At 34.4% G+C, this 26,862-nt stretch overlaps 1 protein-coding gene across 2 annotated transcripts in view; it reads left to right on the forward strand.

Annotated features, from left to right (window-relative positions):
* Window positions 1-26,862, forward strand: part of PPP2R5A (protein phosphatase 2 regulatory subunit B'alpha) — a 65,560-nt gene that overhangs the window by 30,464 nt on the left and 8,234 nt on the right. For both annotated transcript variants that reach the window (XM_057725747.1, XM_057725749.1), the window contains 6 exons: window positions 2,269-2,370; window positions 17,392-17,484; window positions 21,686-21,816; window positions 22,950-23,009; window positions 23,943-24,051; window positions 24,849-24,902. In XM_057725747.1, coding sequence (XP_057581730.1) covers window positions 2,269-2,370; window positions 17,392-17,484; window positions 21,686-21,816; window positions 22,950-23,009; window positions 23,943-24,051; window positions 24,849-24,902 — 549 coding nt within the window. The remainder of the gene's footprint in view (window positions 1-2,268; window positions 2,371-17,391; window positions 17,485-21,685; window positions 21,817-22,949; window positions 23,010-23,942; window positions 24,052-24,848; window positions 24,903-26,862) is intronic.

Consider the following 26,862-nt stretch of genomic DNA (forward strand, 5'->3'; position numbering starts at 1 on the left):
AATTAATTTGAAATAGAGTCACTGAGTACATAATTTAAGCTTAAATGTTGGTTTTAGAAGATTTTAGCAAGTATAATCTAAACTATAAACTGTACAAGTTAGTTGCCTTAATTTTCTTCCCCTTGCCTAATATATGTTCTGGGGGAAGAGCGAGATGTATAGGAAAGTTCAATTTGACCCTGATATACCAGTTGAGTTTTCTTTCATCACACATTGTACTAGAAGATCGGTTTAAAGGACTTAGGACACTTTGGTTGTTTTTTGTTTTTTTTTTTTTCTTTTTAAAAAGGAAAATAAAAGCCTTAAATTTTTTTAAAAAAGTAGCTGCAGAGAGAACATTAATCAAAATCAAATTAGCTTCCTCAATTCCACGGATAATTAAAAGTGACAGTTTGAGAATTTAAATATACAGTATTGATAGATTTTGTATTTAGTTCTTTGTTTTGTATTTATCATTAAAAACTGTTCAGTGGGGAAATGTAATATTTCTACTTTACTGATTTCAAATGGTTTGTATTCAGGAATTTTGGAAATCCTAGGGAAGATATTTTTATCTCTATAAAGTTGTTGCTTCAGATATTGAAAGTACTCAAATGTTTGAGTCAAATTATTCTGTAATTTGCTATATACTCATAAATTCTGGGATTTAATTTCTTTTCCCAAGTAAAAAGGTATATGTGTTCTGTCTTTTTTTTTTTTTTCTAACTTCTGGGTACTTAATTTAATTTCTAGATAAGAAGCCAACTTACCCACTTAATTCTTTAAACCTCTTCTGTGTATTTGCTATATACAGTTAATTTTATTGGTGGCTACCAGGTGAACTTTTTCTTTTACTACCAACAATAAGTATGATTTCAAAAGGCAAATTAAGCCCTCCTATGGGATATATTTCCTTTTCAAGTTCTATGACTTTCTACCACTCTTTATGAAATTGATATCTATCAAACTGTTTATTTGGCTTTGCTCTCATATACTGGCTATGAGTTCTAGCAAATCAAATTCTAGATTATTACTTTCTAAGTCTTATGGTTATAGTAATTTACTGTTAGCAGTTATTTGGCATACCATAGATGCCACTTCATAAGAATGGTTGGAAATTTGCTTGTACCACCAAACAACACTTGTCTCATCCTCTATTCCCCAAATAATTTATCTTAAATGACCAACCCCTCAGTATTAGGGCCTTACATGTTTACTAAACCATTTAGTCTGTCATTCTGTTCATCTTTCTTCAAAGAATTTTGAGTTGGACTCACAGTCTATCCTTTGCTAGAGAGAAAGGATATGTAGTTGACAGACAATGTGAAAGATGAAATTATAATCTAAAATGAAGACACTAAATTGAAGTCTCAAAGCATATCCTTATTTCAGAGAGATTAATATTTTTTTTAAAGGAGGCTCAGAGTAAATGAAATACAGTAAATTAAATAATCATGGGGTATTATAAACTATGTCTGTAATGGCAGTGAAAGTATTCTACCCCCATCCGCCTCTTCTTTAATGTGATGTGTATCTATAAGAATAGAGATATTTTACCAAACTCTTTTGGGTTAATAAGGTAAGAGAATGGCTGAGTTAGAATATGGGGGGAGTTGTGGAAAGATTAAGAGAATCAAGTTAGGGATAGGGAGAGTTAGTATCCTCCCTCCCCTCATTTTTTTTTTTTTTCTTTAGCAAAACTTGGAAAGAGGGCTTCCTAGGTGGTGCAGTGGTTGAGAATTCGCCTGCCAATGCAGGAAACACGGGTTCGATCCCTGCTCCAGGAAGATCCCACATGCCGCGGAGCAACTAAGCCCGTGCGCCACAACAATTGAGCCTGCACTTTAGAGCCTGTGAGCCACAACTATTGAGCCCACGTGCTGCAACTACTGAAGCCCATATGCCTAGAGCCCGTGCTCCGCAACAAGAGAAGCCACGGCAATGAGGAGCCCGCGCACCGCAACGAAGAGTAGCCCCCACTCACCGCAACTAAAAGGAAAGCCTGCTCACAGCAAAAAAAGACCCAACACAGCCAATAAAATAATAAATTAATTAATTAATTTATTAAAAAAAACTTGGAAAGAAAAACTGTAAAAGTCAGAGTTATGGAATAGAGGAAAGAGAAGCAAATGGCTGCCTTCATATCTTGAAGAGGTTTATAGGTTTTGAACTAAGCTTATAGCCACAACTTAACTTTTTTATTAAATAAAGTTATCTTAAAAATACTTCATTTTGCATTTTAAAATTCAATTAAACAGTAAAGAACATTAAATTTATTTTTCTTTACAGATCAGTGCTAACATCTTCCGAACTCTTCCTCCAAGTGATAATCCAGATTTTGATCCAGAGGAGGACGAACCCACACTTGAGGCCTCTTGGCCTCACATACAAGTATGGAACATAACTTAGTATTGACAGTTGTTACATTTATGATATTCTGCTGAAATCATGGAACTCTGTTTTAGGTCTGAGTGTCTATTTAAAGTACTTGACTTTTTATATATTTTCTTAACATTTTCTTTTCCCAAAATATTGCTTTTCACTTTTTTTTATTGTGATAAAATACACTTAACATTTACCATTTAACTCTTTTAAAGTGTATTCCGTAGCATTAAGTACATTCATAATGCTATGCAACCATCACTACTATCTAGTTCCACAACCTTTTCATCACCCCAAATGGAAACCCCCTTGTCCTTAACAGTCATTTTCCATTTTCCCACCCCCATAGCTGATGGCAGCTATTAATCTACTTTCTGTCATTATGGATTTGCCTGTCCTGTATATTTAATATAAATGGAGTCATATAATATGTGGCCTTTTGTGTTTGGGTTCTTTCACTTAACATAATATTTTCAGGGTTCATCAGTATTCTAACATATATCAATATGTCATTCCTTTTAATGGTTGAGTATATTCCATTGTGTGGACATACCACATTTTGTTGATCCATTAATCAGTAGATGGGCATTAGGGTAGTTTCTACCTTTTGGCTATTGTGACTAGAGCTATTATGAATGTTACATATTCATGTACAAGTTTTTGTTTAACATCTGTTTCCTGCAGTTTTGATATGTTTTGTTTTTGTTTTCCTTCATTTCAGAATATTTTCTAATTTCCTCTTTGATTTATTTGGCCCATTAGTTATTTAGGAATGTGTTTAATTTCTACATATTTGTGACTCCCAGATTTCTTTCTGTTACTAATTTATAATTTTATTCCATTGTGGTTGGAGAATATACTTTGAAGCTTTCAATCCTTTTAAATTTATTGAGGCTTTTTTTTTAATGGTCTAGCGTATGGTTTATTGTGGAGAATGTTTCATGTGTGCTTGAGAATAATGTATATACTGTTGTTGGGTGTTGAAATCTGTTAGGTCTAGTTGGTTGTTTAAGTCTTCTATTTCCTTGTTGATCTTCTATCTAGTTCTATCCATTATTGAAAGTGAGATATCGAAGTCTCCAAATATTGTTGTTGAATTATCTATTTCCCTCTTCAGTTCTGTCAGTTTTTGCTTCATTTTTTTGGGGGCCCTGTTGTTACCTGCATATGTTTTTAAGTGTTTTATATTCTTCTTGGATATGTCCCTTATTATTATAACTCTAATAACATTTTTTGTGTTAAAGTTCATTTTGTCTGATAGTTTATAGCCACTCTCTAACTCTATTTTGGTTACTGTTTGCGTAGTATATCTTTTCCATACATTTATTTTTTTATCTGTTTTTTTCATTGAATCTAAATTGTGTATCTTGGAAATTCCCTGGTGATCCAGTGGTTAGGACTTTGCAGTTTCACTGCTGAGGGCCTGGGTTCAATCCCTGGTCAGGGATCCCTCAAACCACATGGTGTGGCAAAATAAAGAAACAAACAGTATCTCTTGTAAACAGCATGTAGTTGGAACCTTGCTTTGTTTAATCAGTTTTGACAATCTCTGCCTTTTGACTGGTGTTCAGTCCATTTACATTTAATGTAATTACTTATAAGGTAGGATTGAGATCTGCCATTTTGCTCTTTTATGTCTTATGTCATTTCTGTTCCTCTACTCCTCCATTTTTCTGTTTTGTATTAAGTAGGTGTTTTCTAGGGTACCATTTTAATTCCCTTGTTTCTTTAATTATATTTTTTTTGAGTTGCTTTCTTAGTAGTTACCCTAGGGATTATAATTAGCATCTTAAAATGGTCTAGTTTGGTTGAATACTAACTTAATTTTAGTAGTATACAAAACTTTGGTCCAGTATACCTCCATTCTCTCCCCCTTCCTTTGTGGTATTATTTGTGGTATTATTGTCATACAAATTAAATCTTTATGCAGGCATAAAATAGCATTTTATTGCACTTTGCTTTATTGCACTTTGCAGATATTTCATTTTTACAAATTGAAGGTTTGTGGCAACCCTGTGTCGAGCAAGTCTGTCAGCACCATTTTTCCAACAACATTTTTACTTCATGTCTCAGTGTCACATTTTGATAATTGTAATATTTCAAACTTTTGTATTGTTATATATTTTTTTATGGTGATCAGTGATCTTTGATGTTATTATTGCAAAAAGATTATAACTTACTGAAGACTCAGATGATGGTTAGCATTTTTTAGAAATAAAGTATTTTTTAATTAAGGTATGTACATTGTTTTTGTAAACATAATGCTGTTGCACACTTGATAGACTACAGTGTAAACATAACTTTTATATGCATTGGGAAACCAAAAGAAAATTCATGTGACTTGCTTTAGTGCAATATTCACTTTATTATGGTGGTCTGGAAGCAAACCTGCAATATCTCCAAGGTATGCCTGTGCATTGTACACCCATCAACACAGTTTTGTAATTATTGCTTTCTGTGGTTATCTTGTAAAGCAGGAGAATAAAAGAGTTATAAGTAAAAATACATTTATACTGTTTTTTACATTTACTTGTGTAGTTACCTTTACCCATGCTCTTTATTTCTTCCTGTGGACTCAAGTTATATGTGGTGTTCTTTTGTTTCAGCCTGAAGGATTCCCTTTAATATTTCTTGTAAGGTGGGTCTGTTGATCTGGGAATGTCTTAATTTTCCCTTCATTTTTGAAGGAGAGTTTTGCTGGATATAGAATTCTTGGCTAACTGCCTTTTTCGTTCAACACTTTGAAGGTGTCATCCCATCGGTCCTCTGGTGTCCATGGATTTCTGGTGACAAGTCAGTTATTAATCTTATTTAGGATCTGAAAAATGGGCTAAGTTATTTATCTCTTTCTGCTTTGAAATTTTTCTTTTTGTCTTTAACTTTTATCAGTTCGATTGTGATGTTTCTAGATATGGATCTCTTTACTTTATTCTAGTTGGAGTTCACTGAGCTCCAGTTAAGAGTTCATGATATACATTAATACTTTTCATCAGATTTGAGTTGTTTTTAGCTATTTCTTCAACTATTTTTTCTTCCTCCTTCTCCTCTCTTTCTGAGACTCCCATTATGTGTATGTTGGTATGATTGATGGTATCCCACAGGTCTCTGAAGCTCTGTTAATTTTGCGTTCAATCTTTCTTTCTGCACTTTAAACTAGGTAATCTCTATTGACCTATCTTTCAGCTCAAGCAGTTTTTCATTGTTTTTTTGTGGGACAGCAAGTTTACTGAAGTCCTCTCTCTGCCATTGCAGAAGTCCATCTCTGGAGCACATCTTTTTAGTTGAGACTGAGGGAAGGATGGTCTTCCTGCCCTAATGCCACTATGTGACAATTCACTCTCTTAATTACTGGAAAAATGGTAATAAAAAATTATTATATGAGTAGGACCAATTTTTCCATTAAACCTTCCCAAACTAATTCTATCTAGCCCTAACTGCTCATTCAAACATCCCCTCAAATATGTTACTTTAGTATAATATCATCTAAGGTTCCCTCTACAGCAATAAAATATACTTACCTGCGTTTAGTTTCTTTTGTACATGTTCTTATATAGATAGTCTTTATGATTATTGGGTTTTTTTTTTTTACTATATACATTGTTTTATTTTTGTTTCCCAAAATGTCTAATTAAAATGCTCTGAGAAGACTCATATGACACCTTCAGTTTACAGATATTTTCTTATTTTTAAAATAATCAAAGCTCCGAGGGACAAAGTAAAAGTTACTCTTCCCTAATGCTTCAACTGTAATTTTTTTTATTGCGGTATGGTTGATTTACAATATTATGTTAGTTTCAGGTGTACAACATAGCGATTCAAAATTTTTATAAATTATACCCCATTTATAGTTATTGTAAAATATTGGCTGTATTTCCTGTGCTGTACAGTGTATCCTTGTAACTTATTTATATTACACATGCTAGTTTGTACCTCTTAATTCCCTACCCCTATCTTGCCTCTCTCCTCTTTCCTCTCCCCCAGTGGTAACCACCAGTTTGTTCTCTATATCTATGAGTCTGCTTCTTTTTTGTTACATTCACTAGTCTGTTTTATTTTTTAATTCAGCACATGAGGTCATATGATATTTGTCTTTCTCTGTCTGACTTATTTCACTTAGCATAATACTCCCCAAGTCCATCTTTGTTGTTGCAAATGGCAAAATTTTATTCTTTTTTTTAATGGCTGAGTAGTATTCCATTGTGTATATATAGTACATCTTTCTTATCTATTCATCTGTTGATGGACACTTAGGTTGCTTTCATATCTTGCCTGTTGTAGATGCTGCTGTGAACATTGGGGTGCGTGTATCTTTTCAAATTAGTGTTTTTTGTTTTCTTTGGATATATATCCAGGAGTGGAGCTCTATTTTTAGTTTTTTGAGGAACCTCTATACTATTCTCCACAGTAGCTGCACCAATTTATCTTTCTACCAATAGTGCACGAGTCTTCCCTTTTCTCTCTATATCCTCACTGACATTTGTTGTTTGTGGTCTTTTTTGATGATAGCCATTCTGACAGGGTGATTTTCATATTTTTAAGAAAGTATTAGTGACCTAAAATCTGCAGGCAGGCACAATGAAGTGCTGTTGTAAAGAACTGATGTATCTGCCTATGTATGACTAACAGCATTCACTTATAAGACTGCTGATCATGTTTAGCTAATTATGTTATGTATACATCATCTTATTTCATCTCTGTAGTAAAACTATCAAGTAGTTCATATTTTACAGATAAGCTTAGATGAAGCTAAAATAGATTAAGAATCCTGCCCAAGATTATACAAAAAGTAAGTGGTAGAATAAGGTTTACAATAAAGTGTTACTCCAAAGTCCTTGCTCTCCAAAAACAGATACATACAAATTCTTATGAAGTTTAATTCATACCTTTTTAGCTTCATTAAACACCAATAAATAAGATCTCCCACTAGGTATCACTTTTTCTTTTTTAGTCCTCATAAATGACTTTTTAAAGGTGTAATTATACAGGTACAGATGTGCCTTAGTTAAGTGGAACAAAAGTTTATATATACACATTCTAACAAGATTTGAGAATTATCATTGCAAAGTATGGTGAAATGGAAATGATTCTGGTGGTAGACCTCTACTCAAATTACAGTTTTGATACTTTTCTATGGAAATGACCTTAATCGAACTGCTAAATTTCTCTGCATCCTCCTTTATGAAACTGGTGTAAAACGGGGTTGTATAAGAATTGAATGGGATAGCATATGCGTGAAACCTAGCACAATTTTTTTAAACTATACTATCTGTTTTTGTTGCCTTCCTCTTTTTTTAAAAGATATACTTTTGATATTTAGGAAGAGGTATATATTTTTCTTATGGTTACCTTTATGTTGATACCTTTAAATGATATCCTTGGTTCCCTCTTTTATAGCAAGTTTATTGATTCTCTAGAATGAACAGTATTAAAATTAGTAAGTAGTCTTTTCTTCCCCCATTTCCTGCCTTTCTAGCGTCTAATGTAAAGTAATATCCTTTTCCTCTCACAGTAAATACCTATATAGCAATTCAGAGCTTCTTCTACTTCCCATACTCTTCTCCTTCACTTCCTCCAACCCCCTATTTTTTTTTTTTTTTTTTTTTTTGGCACACGGGCTTAGTTGCTCCGCGGCATGTGGGATCTTCCTGGAGCTGGGATCGAACCCGTGACCTCTGCATTGGCAGGCGGATTCTTAACCACTGCGCCACCTAGGTAGCCCCAACCCCCTATTTTTGATAGTTTTACATAGTGGAATATGTAAGTAATTTTATACTATTCTGTCACCTTTATGCCCATTACTTGTCATTAGTTCTGCAGGTAATATATTTAATATTTACTATCAATTCTTATGAAAAGTTTCTCTGATCATTTCTTGGTAATTTGAAGCTTATTCTGTAGGTCTCATGGGAACATTATGTCCTGAGTTCTTGCATGTTTCATGCTGTTTGTCTCTAGCCTTCATGTTTAAAGATCAACTTGAATTGATATAAAATCCTTGATTCAGATTCTTTCCTTAATTTCCTTAAGTACCTTGATTATGTTATTCCAATGTCTTCTGATTTCAGCCTGATTTTTCTTTCCTCTTACATTCTTGGTCTTTTTGCCTGGATACCCAAAGGATATTTTTCCTTTAATGGCCGATTGCTTTTATTGGTCTCTACGTAAATGTTGATTTTTCCACATTAGTTTTCCCAGTTGAATAGTGTTCTTTCACTATAAGAAGCCCACTTTTATTTCTGAAACGTTTTCTGCAATAATATTTTTTAGTGTTTCTTTCATTCCACCACGTTGTTTTTCTTCTTTGGCAATACCTGCTGTGTATATGTTGGCTCTTTGCTTCTGTCTGTATCTCACTTTTTGAAATTTTTTTTGTTTTTGTCTCTTCATTTTGTTGGATTGTTTTTAATTTTCCTTTTTTCCATACTCTTTTTTTCATTTTTGCATTACTCTAGTTGAAAGGCAGACTAACAGAATGAATAGTTTTTCCAGCTTCAGTAGTAGAGACATGCAGGGGAAAGGGAATGGGTGTTAGATTAGCTAGGCAACGTTGCCTGCCACAGGCTTGAAGCATTGGAGGCAAGAATGTGTGCTGAATAAAATGAAAAATGATTTGTTAATGACAATAGGATGGATAACATCAGCTATTTTCTACATAGTTCCTGGAAGATAGAGAGGAACCTTGCTTTATATATGGGTGCTTGGTGTTGCTTCAGATTATATTGTTTGTTTTGGGGGGGGGGGGGTTAGCCACACCACGTGGCTTACAGGATCTTAGTTCTGCAACGAGGCATTGAACCCGGGCCCTCAGCAGTGAAAGCATGGATTCCTAACCACTGTACCACCAGGGAATTCCCCCACATTATGTTGTTGATTTTTTTATTTTGCAAGGACTTGTATTTTTGAGTGCCATTTCATTTTATTTTTATTATAAAAGACAAGAGAAAGAAATTTATATTCTAAACTATTTGGGGCACTTTAAAGCAATAGTCTGGGACTTCCTAGGTGGTGCAGTGGTTAAGAATCCACCTGCCAGTGCAGGGGACACGGGTTTGATCCCTGCTCCAGGAAGATCCCACATGCTGTGGAGCAACTAAGCCCGTGCACCACAACTATTTTAAGCCTGCACTTTCGAGCGTCTGAGCCACAACTATTGAGCCCATGTGTCACAACTGCTGAAGCCCATGCGCCTAGAGCCCATGCTATGCAACAAGATAAGCCACGGCAATGAGAAGCCTGCACACCACAATGAAGAGTAGCTCCCGCTCACCACAACTAGATAAAGCCCTTGTGCAGCAACGAAGACCTAACACAGCCAATTAATTAATTAATTAAAAAGAAGTAAGTTCTTTAAGTAGGAATAGGAGCTAAACATTTTAAAAAATAAATAAAGCAATAGTCTGCCGCATTATTTATTCACCATGTATAGCCACCTGTACATCTAGGTAAAACGAAAGAGGAATCCTAGGATTAGTGTAAACTGATAAAAATTTTAAGATTTATCAGCACATTAGAGCTTATAGAATAGAAAATCTGAAGTAGTAAACTTTTTTTTTAATTGGGGTATAGTTTCTTTACAATGTTGCATTAGTTTCTGCTGTGCAACGAAATGAATCAGCTCTATGATACATATATTCCTCTTCCTCTTGGACCTCCCTCCACCCCCCACCCCTGTCCCACCCATCTAGGTCACCACAGAGCACTGAGCTGAGTTCCCTGTGCTATTTTTTAATAGCACTGCACACAGCTCATTTGAAATTTCATGCCATAGTTGGTGTAAAATCAGTGATACTAAGTTTAATAATGCAAAAGTTTTAAAAGCATGAAATTCTCATAAGCTGGTAAGTTATGTATATTTTTAATCACATGTAGTTGGATAACCTGGAAAAAAATTTCAGTCTTTGAATTTTTAAAAACAGTTTTTCCATTAAGATATTTTTTATACACCCTTGGGAATTAACACTAACAATTCAGTCATGTATACAGTGTGCTATTTTTCACTGGTATGATTTGAAGTTTCACTTAAATTCACTGAAACTAGTGATTCTTAACGTTTTAGGAGATGGTGAGTTTCTTTCAAAATTTGATTTTTTAAAAATGGGTTTTCCCTGAAGACAAGTTCACAGAAACACACAGGAAATATTACACATCCATGGTCCCCTGATTAAAAGGCTCTGCTCTGGATACATGTGTTTATAGTTAAAAATCTTTCTAGTAACTAAAATTTGGTGTACAGTTTTTATTTTTATTTATTTCTATTTTTAAAAAATATTTAATTTTTATTTGGCTGCATCGGGTCTTTGTTGGTGCACACAGGCTTTCTCTAGTTGTGGTGCGAGGGGGCTATCTTTGTTGCAGTGTGCGAGTTTCTCATCGTGCTGGCTTCTCTTGTTGCGGAACATGGGCTCTAGGTGCGCGGGCTTCAGTAGTTGTGGTGCATGGGCTCAGTAGTTGTGGCACACGGGCTTAGTTGCTTCACAGCATGTAGGATCTTCCCGGTCCAGGGATTGAACCCATGTGCCCTGTATTGGCAGGCAGATTCTTAACCACTACGCCACCAGGAAAGCCCTGGTGTACAGTTTTTAAATTCGGCATTCAAATTGTCTACTAAATACAAAGTGAGCTGATTGATAGGATTTGTCGGTATATTATAGCTACATCATTATTTAGTCATCATACTTTTTTTAGAGTGGAATGTTAATAAAGCTGTTCTGACGAAATTATAGAGAGCATAGCAGTGAGGAAATTTGCTCAATGAAATTTTCTTTCCTTGATGTTAATATATTTTGAATCAATTCACCTGGAGTTTTTTGTTTAGTACTAAAGGTTTACATTTTACATTTAGCTTATCAGGTCTTTGATGCTAGAAATTAATTTGCTAGGGTGAAATATAAACATTAAATTTAGTTAATGAGGGGAATAATCACAAGTAGTTTCAAAACCTTTCAAATTTTTGTTTCTTCAACCTTCTCGTGAATTTTCTAAAAATGTGCTAATTTACAATTTCTTTTTACTTTTTTTCACACTGTATTGGAAATACTAATGAGCAACAGTAAAAATGGAATAAAGAAACACAGAAGAAAATAGCGAAAGAAAGGCCACTTCAGTACTAGGGGATTGGTGGATTGGTCATATCTTTTAATGTACTAAGTATTATATGATCATGATTAATGTAAAACAGTTATAAGTTATTGTTAAATTTTCTTTCCTAATAAGTATTATTGCTTTATATTTATTGAAGACCAACAAGATAGTAATTTTCTATATACCTACTTTTAGATAACTAGAGAAGCATGGCTGCTATACTAGCCTGGATTACAGGCAGATTATGTAGTATTTTTACTTTCTTTTATCAATTATTTTCTTTTTTGGCACAGATAATTAAGGTGTAATTATGTAGGATACTGAATAGAACATGGACCTTCTTAGGGTAACTTTAGGGACTAGAGGCTCTTCTTTATGACCTGTATAAGTAGAAATTTAAACTGGGGACATATATATATTTCATGATGTACACCTTCACATTCAAATAGCCCTTGACCAGATATTATATTTTAAATATTTGTATGTTCTAAGGATCAAAAATTATAGGGACCATAGCATATTGTACTAACATTTATGCACAGAAATAAAAAAGGAACATTGTGTATCCTTATTTAAGGTTGAGAAACATTTTTATTTTTTTATTTTCATTTATTTATTTATAAAGATTTATTTTATTTTTTTATTTTTATTTTTGGCTGCTTTGGATCTTCATTGCTGTGCACAGGCTTTCTCTAGTTGCAGAGAGTGGGAACTACTTTTCGTTGTGGTGCGCAGGCTCTCATTGTGGTGGCTTCTCTTGTGGAGCACAGGCTCTAGGCGTGTGGGCTTCAGTAGTTGCAGCACACGGGCTCAGTAGTTGTGGCTTGCAGGCTCTAGAGTGAAGGCTTAGTAGTTGTGGCGCACAGGCTTAGTTGCTCCATGGCATGTTCAGTCTTCCCAGCTCAGGGCTTGAACGCATGTCCCCTGCATTGGCAGGCGGATTCTTAACCACTGCGCCACCTAGGAAGCCCCTGACCTTTTTAATTGTAAATAGTTATTTGTTATTATCTTTTAAATTATTATGGTTAAAAGAGCAAGGGAAAAAATAGGCTAATCATATTTAAGTTATTCAAGGTTCATGCAGAATATATCCTATTTTTAAGAGGATTACAGAGAGAAAAAGCAGATTCATATAGAACTAAGATTTCGTTAATGCTTGCCATGTCCCAGGCAATGTTCTGGGCGCTTAGTTTAGTGTGTGTAATTTCTTATGTAAATTCTTTCAAATATTGAATCAGTTTTTAAAACCCCACTTAAATTAGCTTCCTCTTAATAGAGGTTGGAAAACATTCAGTCAACATACTCCTTGAAAAAGAGCCTTTTATATATTTGTAAATCATTAAAGTTGCTTTTAAGTCTTTGCCTTTCTAGGCCAAACATTTCTAGTTCCCTTTAGCTTTTTGTATAGGTCTTATTTTCAAATACATTAATGATCTATGCTATTTTGTGTTGTACCTTCTAAAATCTTTTATTGGTGAAGACCAAAATTTTATATATTTTATTTTAACTACCTTAGGAAAGATACAGTCAGTACTGAGAAGAATGGTAAGATTTTCCTTCGTTCCTTACACTTTTTAGTTACCTTTCATCTTTTAGGGTATTTTTTTGGTTTACAGGAAATAGGACCAGCCATACATTGAACATACATGAAGTTTGCCATTTTATTAGAGAAATAAACCCATTGCTGAAAGTATCTATTGCCCCTTGCAGCACTGCTTCTTAGGTTCTTGGAGCAAATTATTTTTTCATGTGGAAGAACATAGAGAAACTGTATTACAGAAATACAGTTTCTCAACAGCTGTGATTTTCATTCATTCAGCAAATATTTATTGGGCATCTGTTCTGTTTCAGGTATTATTCTAAATGTTGGGGGTAAAGTATTCAACTAGTAAGCAAACTGTCTTACATTCTAGGGGAAAAGAATAAATAATATTGTGTCAGGGTGTGATAAATACAAGAAAAAAAAGTAATGTAGGATAAAGGGTATAGAGAAAGTGACAGTTGGGGGCAGGGTGCAGTTTTATGGACACACAGTCTTAGTTGTGCCATATTGAAAATCTTTAGCTCTGTAGATCACTAGTGTTTTTTCTGCCTCTGTTTGGGATTACTCAACATGTGTTTAATCATTTGTCATCGTCTCTTCAGTGGTGCTAAATTGGTTGCATGAAAGCAGTTTGCTGCGAATCTTGACTGGTCACTTAATTACAATGTTCACTGTGTCAGGTAAATGATGCAGATGAAAACTCTGTTAAGAAATAATATGTCTGGGCTTCCTAGGTGGTGCAGTGGTTAAGAAGCCGCCTGCCAATGCAGAGGTCACGGGTTCGATCCCAGCTCCAGGAAGATCCCACATGCCGCGGAGCAACTAAGCCCGTGTGCCAAAAAAAAAAAAAAAAGTCATATCTATGATAGGTGCAGGTTTCAACTGCATATGAGTTTTAAAAGATTCATTTTGATCTGGAGCTTGATGTCATGTAAGTCTCCCAAAAGACATGCCATTACTGTTAAAACTAAGAAGCCTTAAGCCCTGTATTTCTGATGCATATCTTAAGAGGTAGAGTATATAGGCTAACGTGCCGTACTTGACTCAGGGTTAACTTGGTCCCACCTTACCACAGCTTTTAACTTGGGATCTACATAAAGATTCTGAGTCTCTGATTTCATACCCACCAGCCTCTACCCTACAGCATCTTCTTCTTGAGACGAGTTCTACCTTTGTTCTAAAAGCCCTCCTCTTTCTTCTTGACTTGTCCAAAATCAAATCTAATGCAGGCCTCAAGTTGTATGTCCCCCTTAAAACTTTCCTGTTGACCTTATTCCACAGTGATATAACCTTTTCCTAAATGTCTCCTGCACTTACAGTTTGTGCCATATAGTTTTTGTGTATATTCCGTTTTATATGTTTTTATTTTTGTCTTACCTCCCTAATAAGTGAATGAGCTTTTTGGAGCTTTACAATGCCTACTATCTGTTCACACTAAATGTAGCTAAAGGAAAGCTTGTTTCTTCTACCCCCAACACTTCTGACATCAAATATATAGATTTTCCACACCAAGAAATTCTCCAGTTCTCTGTGAACACCAGCTGGATGTCCTACAGTTTATTCATTCTGACACTAACTACCCAGAGTTAGCAAGAACCCTACAGGTTAAGGGCTCAGTCCAGCAAGACTGCTCCTCACTTCAGATGGCAGTCATGAGTCTGGGCCTCCAGTACTTCTGACTAACTGGGGCTATATATCTGGGGTTACCATGACCCACCCTTTGGGTTCAATAATTTGTTATAACAGCTCACAGAACTCAGGGAAACACTTTACTTAGTGTTACCAGTTCATTATAAAGGATACAGCTCAGGAACAGCCAAATAGAAAACATGCATAGGGTAAGGTGTGGAGAAAGGGGCTCAGATTTTCCACGTACCACCCTCTCAACACCTTGATGTGTTCATCAACCCAGAAATTCTTCAAACCCCTTTGTTTAGGATGTTTCTAATGGTTCCATCAGGTAGGCATGAGAAATTAAATCATTGGCCATTGGTGATTAAACTTGATCTTCAACCCCTCTCTTCTTCCTGGAGGGTGGGGGGATGGGCTGAAAGTTCCAACCCTCTAATCCTATGGTTGGTTCCTATGGTTGGTTCCTCTGATAACCAGCCTTAATCCTCCAGAGTCACCTCATTAGCATAAACTCAGGAGTGGTTGAAAGGGGCTTATTATGAATAACAAAAGATCCTCCTTTCACTCTTAATCACTCAGGAAATTCCAAGGGTTTAGGAGCCCTGTGCCAGTCACCAGGGATGAAAACCAAATAACATATTTCTAATTTTATCACAATATCACAGTAGCCCAGTATTAGAAATGAAGATAGGCACTGAGCAAGTTGTGCCATTGAGACTGCATAGCAGTCCTTGAGAATGTACGACTCTTCACAAAATTGTGTGATAATTTTTGTATATCTTTTTGCATGTGTTACTCCAGAGCAAAATTATCTATGTAGTTAGTGATTTGAAAATTATTTACAAATCAAAAATGGATATCCACGTCTATTTTTTCTTGTTATATTCTTAATTCATACTTAACATTAAAATGTTAAGTTAGATAATAACTTAGACCAGATAAGCATCACTCCTTTTGCATAATTGGGCAAAGATGAATCAAAACAATATTTACTGAGATCCCAAAACTGTTGTTAGCCTTAACCTATTATTGAACTCATAGCAGTAAAAATTTGCTATTTTGTGCTGAATGATAGAGCCCAGATCTGATAGCACTTTTTGTATGTTGTGAGGTCTATAAATTTAGTGTAGCAATTTTCCCCACCTCTCTTCTATATGTGGCCTCACTGGCTACCTAATATTTATTGAATGTCTGTTTTTACTTTGGGATATAATCCTCCTTTTTTATTTTTAGGGTGCCAGCTTCATATGTTGTTTAATAGCTAATAAATTAAGGCATATTTTGGGCTATACACCTGCCTTTTATAGCTGTTAGGTTACCATAGAAAAAACTTTAATGTTTTTGCCTTTCTCCTGGAAAGGTAGTTGTAGGTGTGATGTAGGTAAGTTGAACTAAACATTAGTTTTAATTCTGATTTGTGGTAGGAAGTGAATATTTTGCTGTTACAGTAGTACCCCCTTATCCATGGTTTTGCTTTCTGCAGTTTGTTACCCAGGGTCAACTGCAGTTTGAAAATATTAAGTAGAAAATTACAGAAATAAACAATTCATAAGCTTTAAATTGTGCGCCCTTCTGAGTAGCATGTTGAAGTCTCCTGCCATCGTGCCAGAGATGTGAGTCATATCTTTGTCCAGCTTATCCTGCCCATTAGTCACTTAGGAGCTATCTCTGTTATCAAATCGACTGTCATGGTAACGCAGTGCTTGTTTTCAAATAACCATTATTTTACTGAGTAACAGCCCCAAAGCCTGAGAGGAGTAATGCTGGCAATTTAGATCTGCCACAGAGAAGCTGTAAAGTGCTTCCTTTAAGGAAAGGGTGAAAGTTCTCAATAAGGAAAGAAAAAAAGCATATGCTGAGGTTGCTAAGATCTGCAATAAGAATGAATCTTCTATTCATGGAATTCTGAGGAAGGAAAAAAAAATCGTGCTAGTTTTGCTGTCACACCTCAGACTGCAAAAGTTACAGCCACAGTGCATGATAAGTGCTTAGTTAAGATGTAAAAGGCATTACATTTGTGGACAGAAGACATGAACAGAAAACAGAGTTCGGTGCCATCTGAGGGTTCAGGCATCCAGTGGGGGTCTTAGAACTTAACTCTCATGATTAAGTGGGGAATACCGTATTTTTAAGATGCTTGGCACTTTTTAAGTAGAAGGCTTGTTAGGGCTTCTAGTTCATTCATTGTGATGCCCAGACATCCCTTCCTGAGCCCTGTACTTACATGATTTGGTTCATTATTTCCCAAGTGTGAATAAGGTATCCTGGTTTCAATTTAATTTTTTCTCACTGTAGTTTTATAGAAAGACTTGAAATTTTTCTCTTTTTTAATTGGTATTGATACACTGCCCCTTACAATCCAATTTACTCTTATCTGGAGGTTTCCAATCCTGCATTTAAGGAACTCTGGCAGTTAAGCTGAGGTAGGTTAGTAGTCCACTGGAGAAAGGTTCTCAGTGAGTATAGAGGGCAAAATAGTCTTCTAAATTAAATATTTTATAGGCATCGTCTTTGTTTTCTGACTCCTGTGAGTTAATATTTTCAATGAGTGATGCAAAGCAATAAATAAATCCCAAGATGTACCAGTTTAGGAGACAAAATTGTGAATATATATTTAGTTTTTAAAAAGCTGTTACCAACTCATCACATTTTATAGTGACATCTGAAATCTCCTTACTAAGTTGGTAAGGGAGGTGTGTTTTTGTTATCAAGTGATGACTTAGAGTAAAATTTTATAGGTATCATCTTAGCTTTCATTTCGCTTTCTCTTATAGTTGGTGTATGAGTTCTTCTTAAGATTTTTGGAGAGCCCTGATTTCCAGCCTAGCATTGCAAAGCGATATATCGATCAGAAATTTGTACAACAGGTAAGGAATTCTTATATTTTAAATTTTCTTATATTCATCTTAGTAATGATTTATTAACTTGTGATTAAAATCATCTTTGAAAACTTTGATTTCTATTTAACAGTACTTAATATTCTTGCCAGGCAATGAGAATAAAGATAAAGTAGCTTTGAGAATACAAGAGTATTTTTTAATCAAGGGTGGCCTTCTATCAAAGTCAATCAGGTTATTTTATCCAATCCTAAATTCTCATAGTATTTTTATAAAGACCAGAAAAGCAAGCCTTTCTGGAGTATCTAACTTAGAAAATTTGGTATAACCATAATTATATATACCTTGTGTAACTAAGGGGAAACCTTTTTAGAAATTTTTTAAGTCTTTGAGTTTGACCTTGACCTACGGTTCTAAGCACTGTGACTTTGAAATGACAGAGAGGAGAAAAAATAGAAGTGGAATTATTGTTAGAAGTTTGGGCTTTATGCTCCTTTTGTATCATCAAGTATCACCTACCTTTCCCTTTTTTGCCCCCTTCCCACTTTAGGCCTTCTAGCCACCCAATTCCTAAACCACAGATAAAATGGGATCTTTAAGAAGAAAAGGAGATAGAATTAAACATGTGATTCCTTCTTTCTTTTTATAAATTGGTTGTTATTAGCTGATTTTTTAAGAACTTAAATACTCAAAGTTAGTTTCTGAGAATATGCTCATTTTAATTTTTATTTTCAAAATCTTTTCAACAACATAAAGGCCTCTTTTTAACTGCATAGACTTTGCTGGCCCTAAACAAAATTGTGAAGGAGACCAAACCTCTCTGGGTCCATTTTCTCTTTTGAAATACCTATCTCTAAGTAAGGTCTTATTAGGAATTTGATACTCTCCTCTTCTAAAGTAATTAGCATTTTAAAGAAGGGTAGAAGATGGGTGGAAGGGTGGTAATGAAGTGCTGAGGCCAGGATTAAAGATCATGACAAAGACCTCTGCTACACTCTTCCCACCATTGTGTGTCCCCTAGGGCAAAGATTATACAGACATGAAGTCCACATATTTGGAGTTCATTTTTGGTCATTTGCTATAACTGCCATATAAAATATTTTGACTAGTTGCTGATAAATGAAGAGCATTGTCAAGAATATGTCCTTCAACCATTTTAGTAGTTCTTCATAAACTGTGAAGAAATATTAGGTGTGTATTAACAGTAAAATGTTAATTTCACTTCAGTAACAAGTTAAAATCAGTCAGATTAAATGGAGCTGTTATTTTGGTAATTGCAAATGAATGCATATTTATTTCCTTCTGTGGCTCTTATATATGCTACACAAGGAATACAGTGTATTAAGGGACTTTAGTAGTGCCATATTAAATTATGTTTAAGATAATAGCAGGTTGAGTGGAACAGTTGCGTTAGGGCTTCCTCACTCTGGATCTTGAGGTATTTGGGCTGCTGGATTATTCAGTGGGTTTGAGGGGAAGCAAGAGGAAAACTGGTAGGGTAGGACCCATGTTCTACCTTCTACTCTAAATGCCTGAATTATCTGAGAAGCCAAGGCCCAGTAATTTGTTTCTAGCAGGTTATATAGCTGTGCTTTCACATATCACTGCTCTGAGCTATTCTTAGTGTGTTGGTTCAATAAATATTACTATGATAATTCTCAGCTTTTGTGTTTTGAAATTATTTGATTAGACAGTATGTTTAAGACAGAAGTACAGGAGAAAAATCTAGAGTGTAAATTTGGATATTTATTATTTCAAGAGAAGAAAATGTGTATAATTCCAGGTTATGTTCAAATCATAGGATTTCAAAAGAAAAAAGCTAAGAATTATTGAGTGCTTTTTATGTGCCAGGCACTGTGCTAATATACTTTTATATAAAGAGTTAGAGCTGGGACTTCCCTAGTGGTCCAGTGGTTAAGAATCCACTTTGCAGTGCAGGCGATGAGGTTTCAATCCCTGGTTGGGAACTAAGATCCCACATGCCACAGGGCAGCTAAGCCTAAACACTGCAATTAATGAGCTCATGCGCCACAACTAGAGAGCCCTCGCGCTGCAACTGCTGAGCCCACACGCTCTGGAGCCCAAATGCCACAACTAGAGAGAAGCCCACACACCGCAACTAGAGAAGCCTGGGCACTGCAACAAAAGACCCCGCGTGCCACAGTGAAGATCCTGCATGCTGCAACCAAGAGCCAATGCAGCCAAATAAATAAATATTAAAAAAAAGAGAAAAGAAATTTTTTTATAAAAAGGGACTTCCCTCGTGGTGCAGTGGTTTAGAATCCACCTGCCAATGCAGGGGACACGGGTTTGATCCCTGCTCTGGGAAGATCCCACATGTCACGTAGCAACCAAGCTCATGCGCCACAACTACTGAGCCTGTGCTCTGGAGCCCTTGAGCCACAACTGTTGAGCCCATGTGCCACAACTGCTGAAGCCCACGCATTCTAGGGCCCATGTGCTGCAACTACTGAGGCCTGTGCACCTAGAGCCTTTGTTCCGCAAGAAGAGAAGCCACCGCAGTGAGAAGCCCGTGCACTGCAATGAAGAGTACCCTGCTCACCACAACTAGAGAGAGCCTGTGTATAGCAACAAAGACCCAACACAGCCAAAAAAAAATTAAAACAAACAAACAAACAAAAAAAAAACTAGAGCTAGACCATGTCCAGATTCACAGAGCTAGAAGATGCACAATCAGGATTTGATTATATATAGATTATAAATTTGATTATATAAAATAGATTGTTTTATTCAGATTTTAATATTTCAAAATAGTTATTTCAATAGATCTGACACTTAGCTAAAAACTATTCTCTAATATTTTATGTTTATCCTGAGGATCAACTTGTATTACATTATATTTGTTCTTGAATTAGATATAGTGACCTTAACAATTAAGGCTTCCTTTTGTTAATTTCAAAGCATATTTTCTAAGTAAACCCAACATCAGAAGCTTGGATTTGAGTGTCTTAAGTGAATAGTTTAGCTGTTTTAATTAGAATAATTTGAAGTGACTTAATTAGGTGTACTAACAAATTCTCATACTCTGGATATTTTTGCTGGAGCCTTGCGCTGTACGTAACAATCTAACAAACAACAAATACAAACTATAAGCCAGACACTTTAGGGTTATATAAATGTGACTAAAGTCATCACTACTCTCAAAGAATACCCACTTTTGTAGAAGAGATACACATGTAAACAATTACATGTATAATTCAGGACATAATGGAAAATAACTTAAGGTTCAGAGGTTGCCATCATAACTGTAATTATCAATCCTAAAGTATAGAACATAAAATTCCTTTATGACTTCATAGGTAATTGTATGCTCTAAAGAGAGATTGTTTTATATTTTTTTTCTTAAGAAAATCCAATGTTTGATTTAAAATACAGTGATACTTCTCTTGACTGAAGAAATTGTTTACCACTGTAAAATGGAAATTTGAGCTTTTGACTTTAAATTTTTCAAAGATTTCTTTATCCTGCCTTTGCTGAAGAGTTGTGTAGAGGTAGGAAAATGCTGATTTGGCCAATCTGAACTGGTTTAAAATTTTTCAGCCATTTGCTAAGCTGACTTTAAATAAAAATCTGTAGTCACATCTTTTATTTCAGTGTTATTTCATGAATGATTTTCACTCTGTTAGCATGTATCTACCAATAGTTTGCCTACTAACTAAATATTAATTTTTGAGCTGTTGGCCTGGTGACTGTTGAATTTTTTTTAGTGTAAAAATCACACAAAAAAAGAAGCCTTAGTTTGTATAAACTTTCCTAGAAGTACGCCTTTGTGCATGTATGTTTTTTAAACTTCATTTAATTAACAATTTGCAATCTACAAGCTTAAGATTCTGAATGTAGTTTTGATATACTATCAGAAAGCTTTAAAAAAATCTCTCAAATTTCAACACTTTAAAATTATAAGCCACGTTTAGTAGTCCAGAAAGAGTAGGACAGAATTTTAAAATGAGTGACAAGGCAAAAAAAAAGTTCCACTTCTTGAAGTGTTTGTATTATTTATTGTGTGTCATTTTTCAAAATGAAATAAAAGAAACGCTCCCTAAGCTTTTCTTTAGCTTCATTATTTAGCAAGAATAAAGTCAATCTGATTAGGCAGGATCTTTTTTAAAATTTTAAAGATTTTGTGGGTTACCTTAAAATCAAAATCAGAATAGAATGAAGTTTTAGCTCGATTATTTTTAAAAAGTAATTTCTCAGATTTTTTTTAAAGCTCCTGGAGCTTTTTGATAGTGAAGACCCCAGAGAGCGTGACTTCCTGAAGACTGTTCTGCATCGAATTTATGGGAAGTTCCTTGGATTAAGAGCATTCATCAGAAAACAAATTAACAACATTTTCCTCAGGTAAATTAGTTGTATATTCATATATAGCACTTTTTTTCCCGTTCCGTATTTTCTTTTTAGTCGAGTTCCTTTGGGTTAATTTTTAATGTCTGAAACTTAGAAACTTAACTGATAGATATTTGAGCCATTTATCGCCTGTTTTGTAGACATCGTTTGATTGCATCTGACTGTTTCTTATAACGTCTCACCGAAGTGGATAGTAGTAATGAAGACAGTTGTTAATAGATGATACCAGTGTTATTCATGTTTAAAATTTATTGAGAGGAGAACTTGTCTAGTTATCTATTTGAGCACGTGTTTAAAATTTTTTGTATAAATACTATTTAAATCAGTAGCTCTTGGAATTATTTTCATTTGATTTTTCTGACAAAGCTAATTAAATTTATATGGGGCCTATCTTTTGACTGCTTTATAAATGAAATCTATTAAGTAGTTGCTTCAGATTAGGGGATTTTTTGCTTTAATACCCACATTTCAGGTTTGGTTTGTTTATTTTAATTGAAGATATGGCAAAATTAGGCTAGCATTTTCACATTGTAACATTCAGAGTTGGGTAATAATTGCCTCCCCAAGAGAGAACATCTTTCTCCAGTTCTCCGTCATTCTCTCTGGGGTCCACTTCCATCACTTACGGTATCTTCCCTGCCTATCCTGTAGTCATTTGAATTTATGATTTCCTACTTGAAAGGCGACCCTAATCTTGGAAATCTAGGCAGCCTGTGTAGTTTAGGCTTAGAGAAATTCTAAATAAAAGTGGCTTTATTACATATGAGTCCTATTCTCTTAAGAGTTACCTGTGAGTAGAAGTTTCCTATTTTAAAAAGTATTTCTGTGAGAAAACTCATCCTTCTTACAAATTTTAAAGTAAAATAAAATACTCCAGATGAAATTATATTGTTAATATGTAGCAAATTGTAACAAAAGTGTATGTGGTTTAATAGGAAATAGACCTTCTTTTATAAGATGGCTAAGAAGTAACTGATTTGGGGCAAAATAACTTACAAAGAATTCATAAAGTGTGCTTAAACATTTCTTGTATTTGTCCCTTAGGTTTCTTTTTACCTTCTAACATCTTTTTCTCAGTTTAGTTTTCTGATGTTTGATTTTTCTATCTGTCTTTATTTTTAATTCAGGTTTATATATGAAACAGAACATTTCAATGGTGTTGCTGAACTGCTTGAAATATTAGGAAGGTAGGTCAGTTTTTTGTTCTTTTTAAGAATTAAGTAACTTTGAATGCTTTATGTATTAAAATATTAGCTGGGATTGGAGAAATTATTTCATATTTTAGAGTTTGAATATATAGAATAAGGCATAATTTCTCAACTGAATTCTTATTATAGGTTTTTAGGGGGTCAGCATATTGAAATAGTGCCACATGAGACATTTGTTTCAGAGTTAGACTTCCTGCTTTTGAAGCTGTGGCATATTTTATGCCTGTTCTTACCAGACTGCCTCAGAAGCCTATAGGATCTGATTGGGAAGAGATGAAATAATCTATAGTGAATCTTTGATGAAGTTACAGGAATTCTTGTTCAGATGTTGATAGGCCATTCCTGTACATCTGTTCTTTTTAGAAGAATCTACAGCCTTTGATTTTAGTTTATATGTACATTTTTGCCTTCCTTATTCACCATATAGCAGTATTAACTTGAGAGAAGTTTAGACCCTCTATTTACATTTAGAGAATGGTTTTAGTCTCCTCTGTTAATATTTAGAGAATGGTTATGGAGAGAACTACTTCTTAATTTCAGATCTTTCAATAAAGTAAGAAAAACTACCCATTTACTTTAGAATATGTTGAAAATTCTAACAGTATTGTGATATTGACTCTCCTGTGCTTTAGAGACGAAAAATAAAAGCAAAAATAAGTGAAAGGCTTTATAGAAAACATTAAATTGCTTATGGGGACATTAAATCGGTAGTCCTTGTTTTCTTTTGGGATCATTGAATGACTTAGAGGAGCAGACTTCATAGTGATAGTCTGTTTAACATAGTTTGCAGATGAGTAAGTCATTCAGCATCACAACTGAAGCAGAGCAGTTCCTATGTACTTGGGGATGTAATAACTTTTAGAAATAAAGTAGTAACTACGTAACCCTTCCCCTGCCTTTTTTTCCCTCCAGTATTATCAATGGCTTTGCATTGCCACTGAAAGCAGAACATAAACAATTTCTAATGAAGGTTCTTATTCCTATGCATACTGCAAAAGGATTAGCTTTGTTTCATGCTCAGGTAAGTTGCAGGAGATTTCAGGTGAAATGAATATTGTTTCAAAGACTGATATAAAGGCAGAGAATTTGGGAAATACTGAGGTGGCAATTTTAAGTATATTTAAGCGATTTGCTTTGTAAGTTGCCCAAAGCAAAATTTTTACTATATCATAATTTGTAAAGCATTATGATATTTAGTGTTCTTAAATAAGCTCAATGCACTATATGTATAGATAAAGGAAAGATCAGGTTCTTTTCTAGTCCAGGCCCTGACCTAATTAAGTGTGTGACTTTGAATAAATCCCACATATGTGCAGAATGTTCCATCTAGCCTCAGTGACCTAGTTAGAGAATGGTTTTAGTTTCCTCTGTTAATACTCAAGAGAATAATATCATATCAGCATAGGCGTACATGTTAGAAACATGCTGAATGACTAAAATGTTAGCTCTAGTCTTATTTCAGTCAACTTTATCTATCTCTTTATTTAGTGGGCTATAGTTACATTTCTGATTTGTAAGACAAAGACAGTTGCTTTAATTCCCCGAAGAACTGGTCTGCTGCCTAAATGATATCTAAAGGTTGATATGCCCAACTACATTTTCTTTAATATTTCAGTTAACTTACTATTAAGAAGTTACCACTGAATAAAAGAACTTCCTTTTTGAAGTAGAAGTTACACAATTATGATTATATTCATTTTTATATATTATGATAAAGTTTGTCAAAATGAGGTATTTTTGTTAGCTAAATATAAAAATCCTGCATTACTAAATGTTATTTCATTCAGTAATATTTATAAACTGTCCCTTGCATTTTAGCTAGCCTACTGTGTTGTACAGTTCCTGGAGAAAGATACAACACTAACAGAACCCGTAAGTGTTTTACTTATTTTTATGTTTTTGGTCTACATTGTAGCATTTTATTTTAGCTTTCTTTATACCCTTACAGAGTTATCAAACAGTAGTAGCAATACATTTTAAACTAATATCATTTAGAAGAAGGAAAATGAGGTTACTCTATTCAAAGAACAAGATTGGGATGCGGAGTTCTCATGAGTTATATGTCTTGAATAACTTAAATATAGGTTAAAATTAATATATAGTAGTTAAGATGTGTGATGACAGGATCAAATGACTACAGTGAAATTTTATATACAGAGTATCTTCAGTGGTAGTCTTTTTGATCTTCATTTACCTTTTAAAATTAAAACATACTATAAGGGTCCCAGAACTATTCCCTTGAGTTTTGTTTTGTCTTTAGAAATAGAATTTTTCCTCTTATTAACAGTGAACCACATGATAAGGGCTGAAAACATTTTCTTGCCTTTGGTGATTAAGATATAATCTTGGAATAAAGATTGTGTATGAATCAGCTTAGCAATTCAGTCTTTGAATTCTGCTGCTTATTTGTCTGTAGTACAAAGATTCAGGAGAGAATAAAAACATTATTGTGAAAATTGAAGATTCAAGAAAAACAAAAGATAAGTTTAGGGAAAAACAGAAAAAGATAAAAACATAGGAAACATTTTAACCTTGGTGAAAGAAGTATTTTGAGAAAGTGTTTTCTAGGTATCCTAAATCTAAATATTTAAACTAAGAGTTCTTGAAAAATAGCAAAGGGTTCGAAGGATTTAAATTTTATGATTTTCTTTAATATTAGAACTTTCTGAGGCTAGGGGCACTTGAAAAAAATTATCTACTTAGTATTCTCCCTTTGACTTGTGCTTTTTGTCTGTGTAAAGGAAAGAAAGATATTTTTTCACTCCTTGATATTTAGAGTTTTGGACTTTTTAGACTTGCAGTTCTTTCTGGAAACAGCTAAAAAAAAAAGACAAATAGAATTAGAAGCCTAGTATTTACACCAAACTACAGAAACCTCTAAAGTGGAGTAAAACTTAATACAAATCCATGATAATTCTCATTGGAATTGAGACAAAGACAACCCATAACATGGTTCATGCTTGGTGAATAATAAATAGATATAAGTTAAATATAATTAAGTTAATATGGAGTGGATTGGGGAGATAGCTGATTTATTTTTCTAGAGTAAAAGGTTAGGGAGAGAGATGAGGGTCAGACATTTGGCTTAGGTGAGTTGAGTTCATAGAAATAGGAGCAGCATGAGGAGGTAAAATGTCCAAGATGTAGGAAAATATTTTTCAATTCATGAAGATCTGTAGATATAGAGATCTTGCAATTTCTACTATAGGCCACTCTAGCACCAAAATTATGGCCATAATACTTGGGTTTGAGCCCTAATACGCATTTTCTAGGAGCCTTGCATTTATATCAGAGCTTCCTACAAATTGTAAATAAATCAGAGCTTTGGCTAGTTTATTACATTATGTTCCTGAATCTTGTATTGAAATTATTTTATCTTCCAAATGGAAATGACTTTATTGTTATTTCCGTTTATGAAAGTAATATGTTAATTTGGTTTACACAAGACAGAATCATAAAGCATGTGGAGGATGTTCCTTGAAATCTGATCCCCTAAAGATAACCACATAAACTGGTGCATATATTTCTATAAATTTTTTCTGTAACTATATTTATGTATAGGTTAAACAGTGGGACAGTGCTGACTAGGTTTTTTCACCTCTTAGTATAATGTGGATATCTTTCCATATTAATCTGCTTCGTTTTTTCACTGGTAGCATCAAATTCCATCATATGGAGTACCGTAACATATTTAATCAATCCTCAATTCATGGACACAAGTTATTGGAGTTTTCATTGTTATAAGCATGTTACTGGGTGTGGGGATGCTTTAGGGTGTTGGGATTATTCTGTGTCCTATCTGTAGTGTTGGTTACAAAAAAAAATCTGTGTG

The sequence above is a fragment of the Hippopotamus amphibius genome, chromosome 3 (genome assembly GCF_030028045.1).
Source record: "Hippopotamus amphibius kiboko isolate mHipAmp2 chromosome 3, mHipAmp2.hap2, whole genome shotgun sequence".
Classification (NCBI taxonomy): Eukaryota; Metazoa; Chordata; class Mammalia; order Artiodactyla; family Hippopotamidae; genus Hippopotamus; species Hippopotamus amphibius.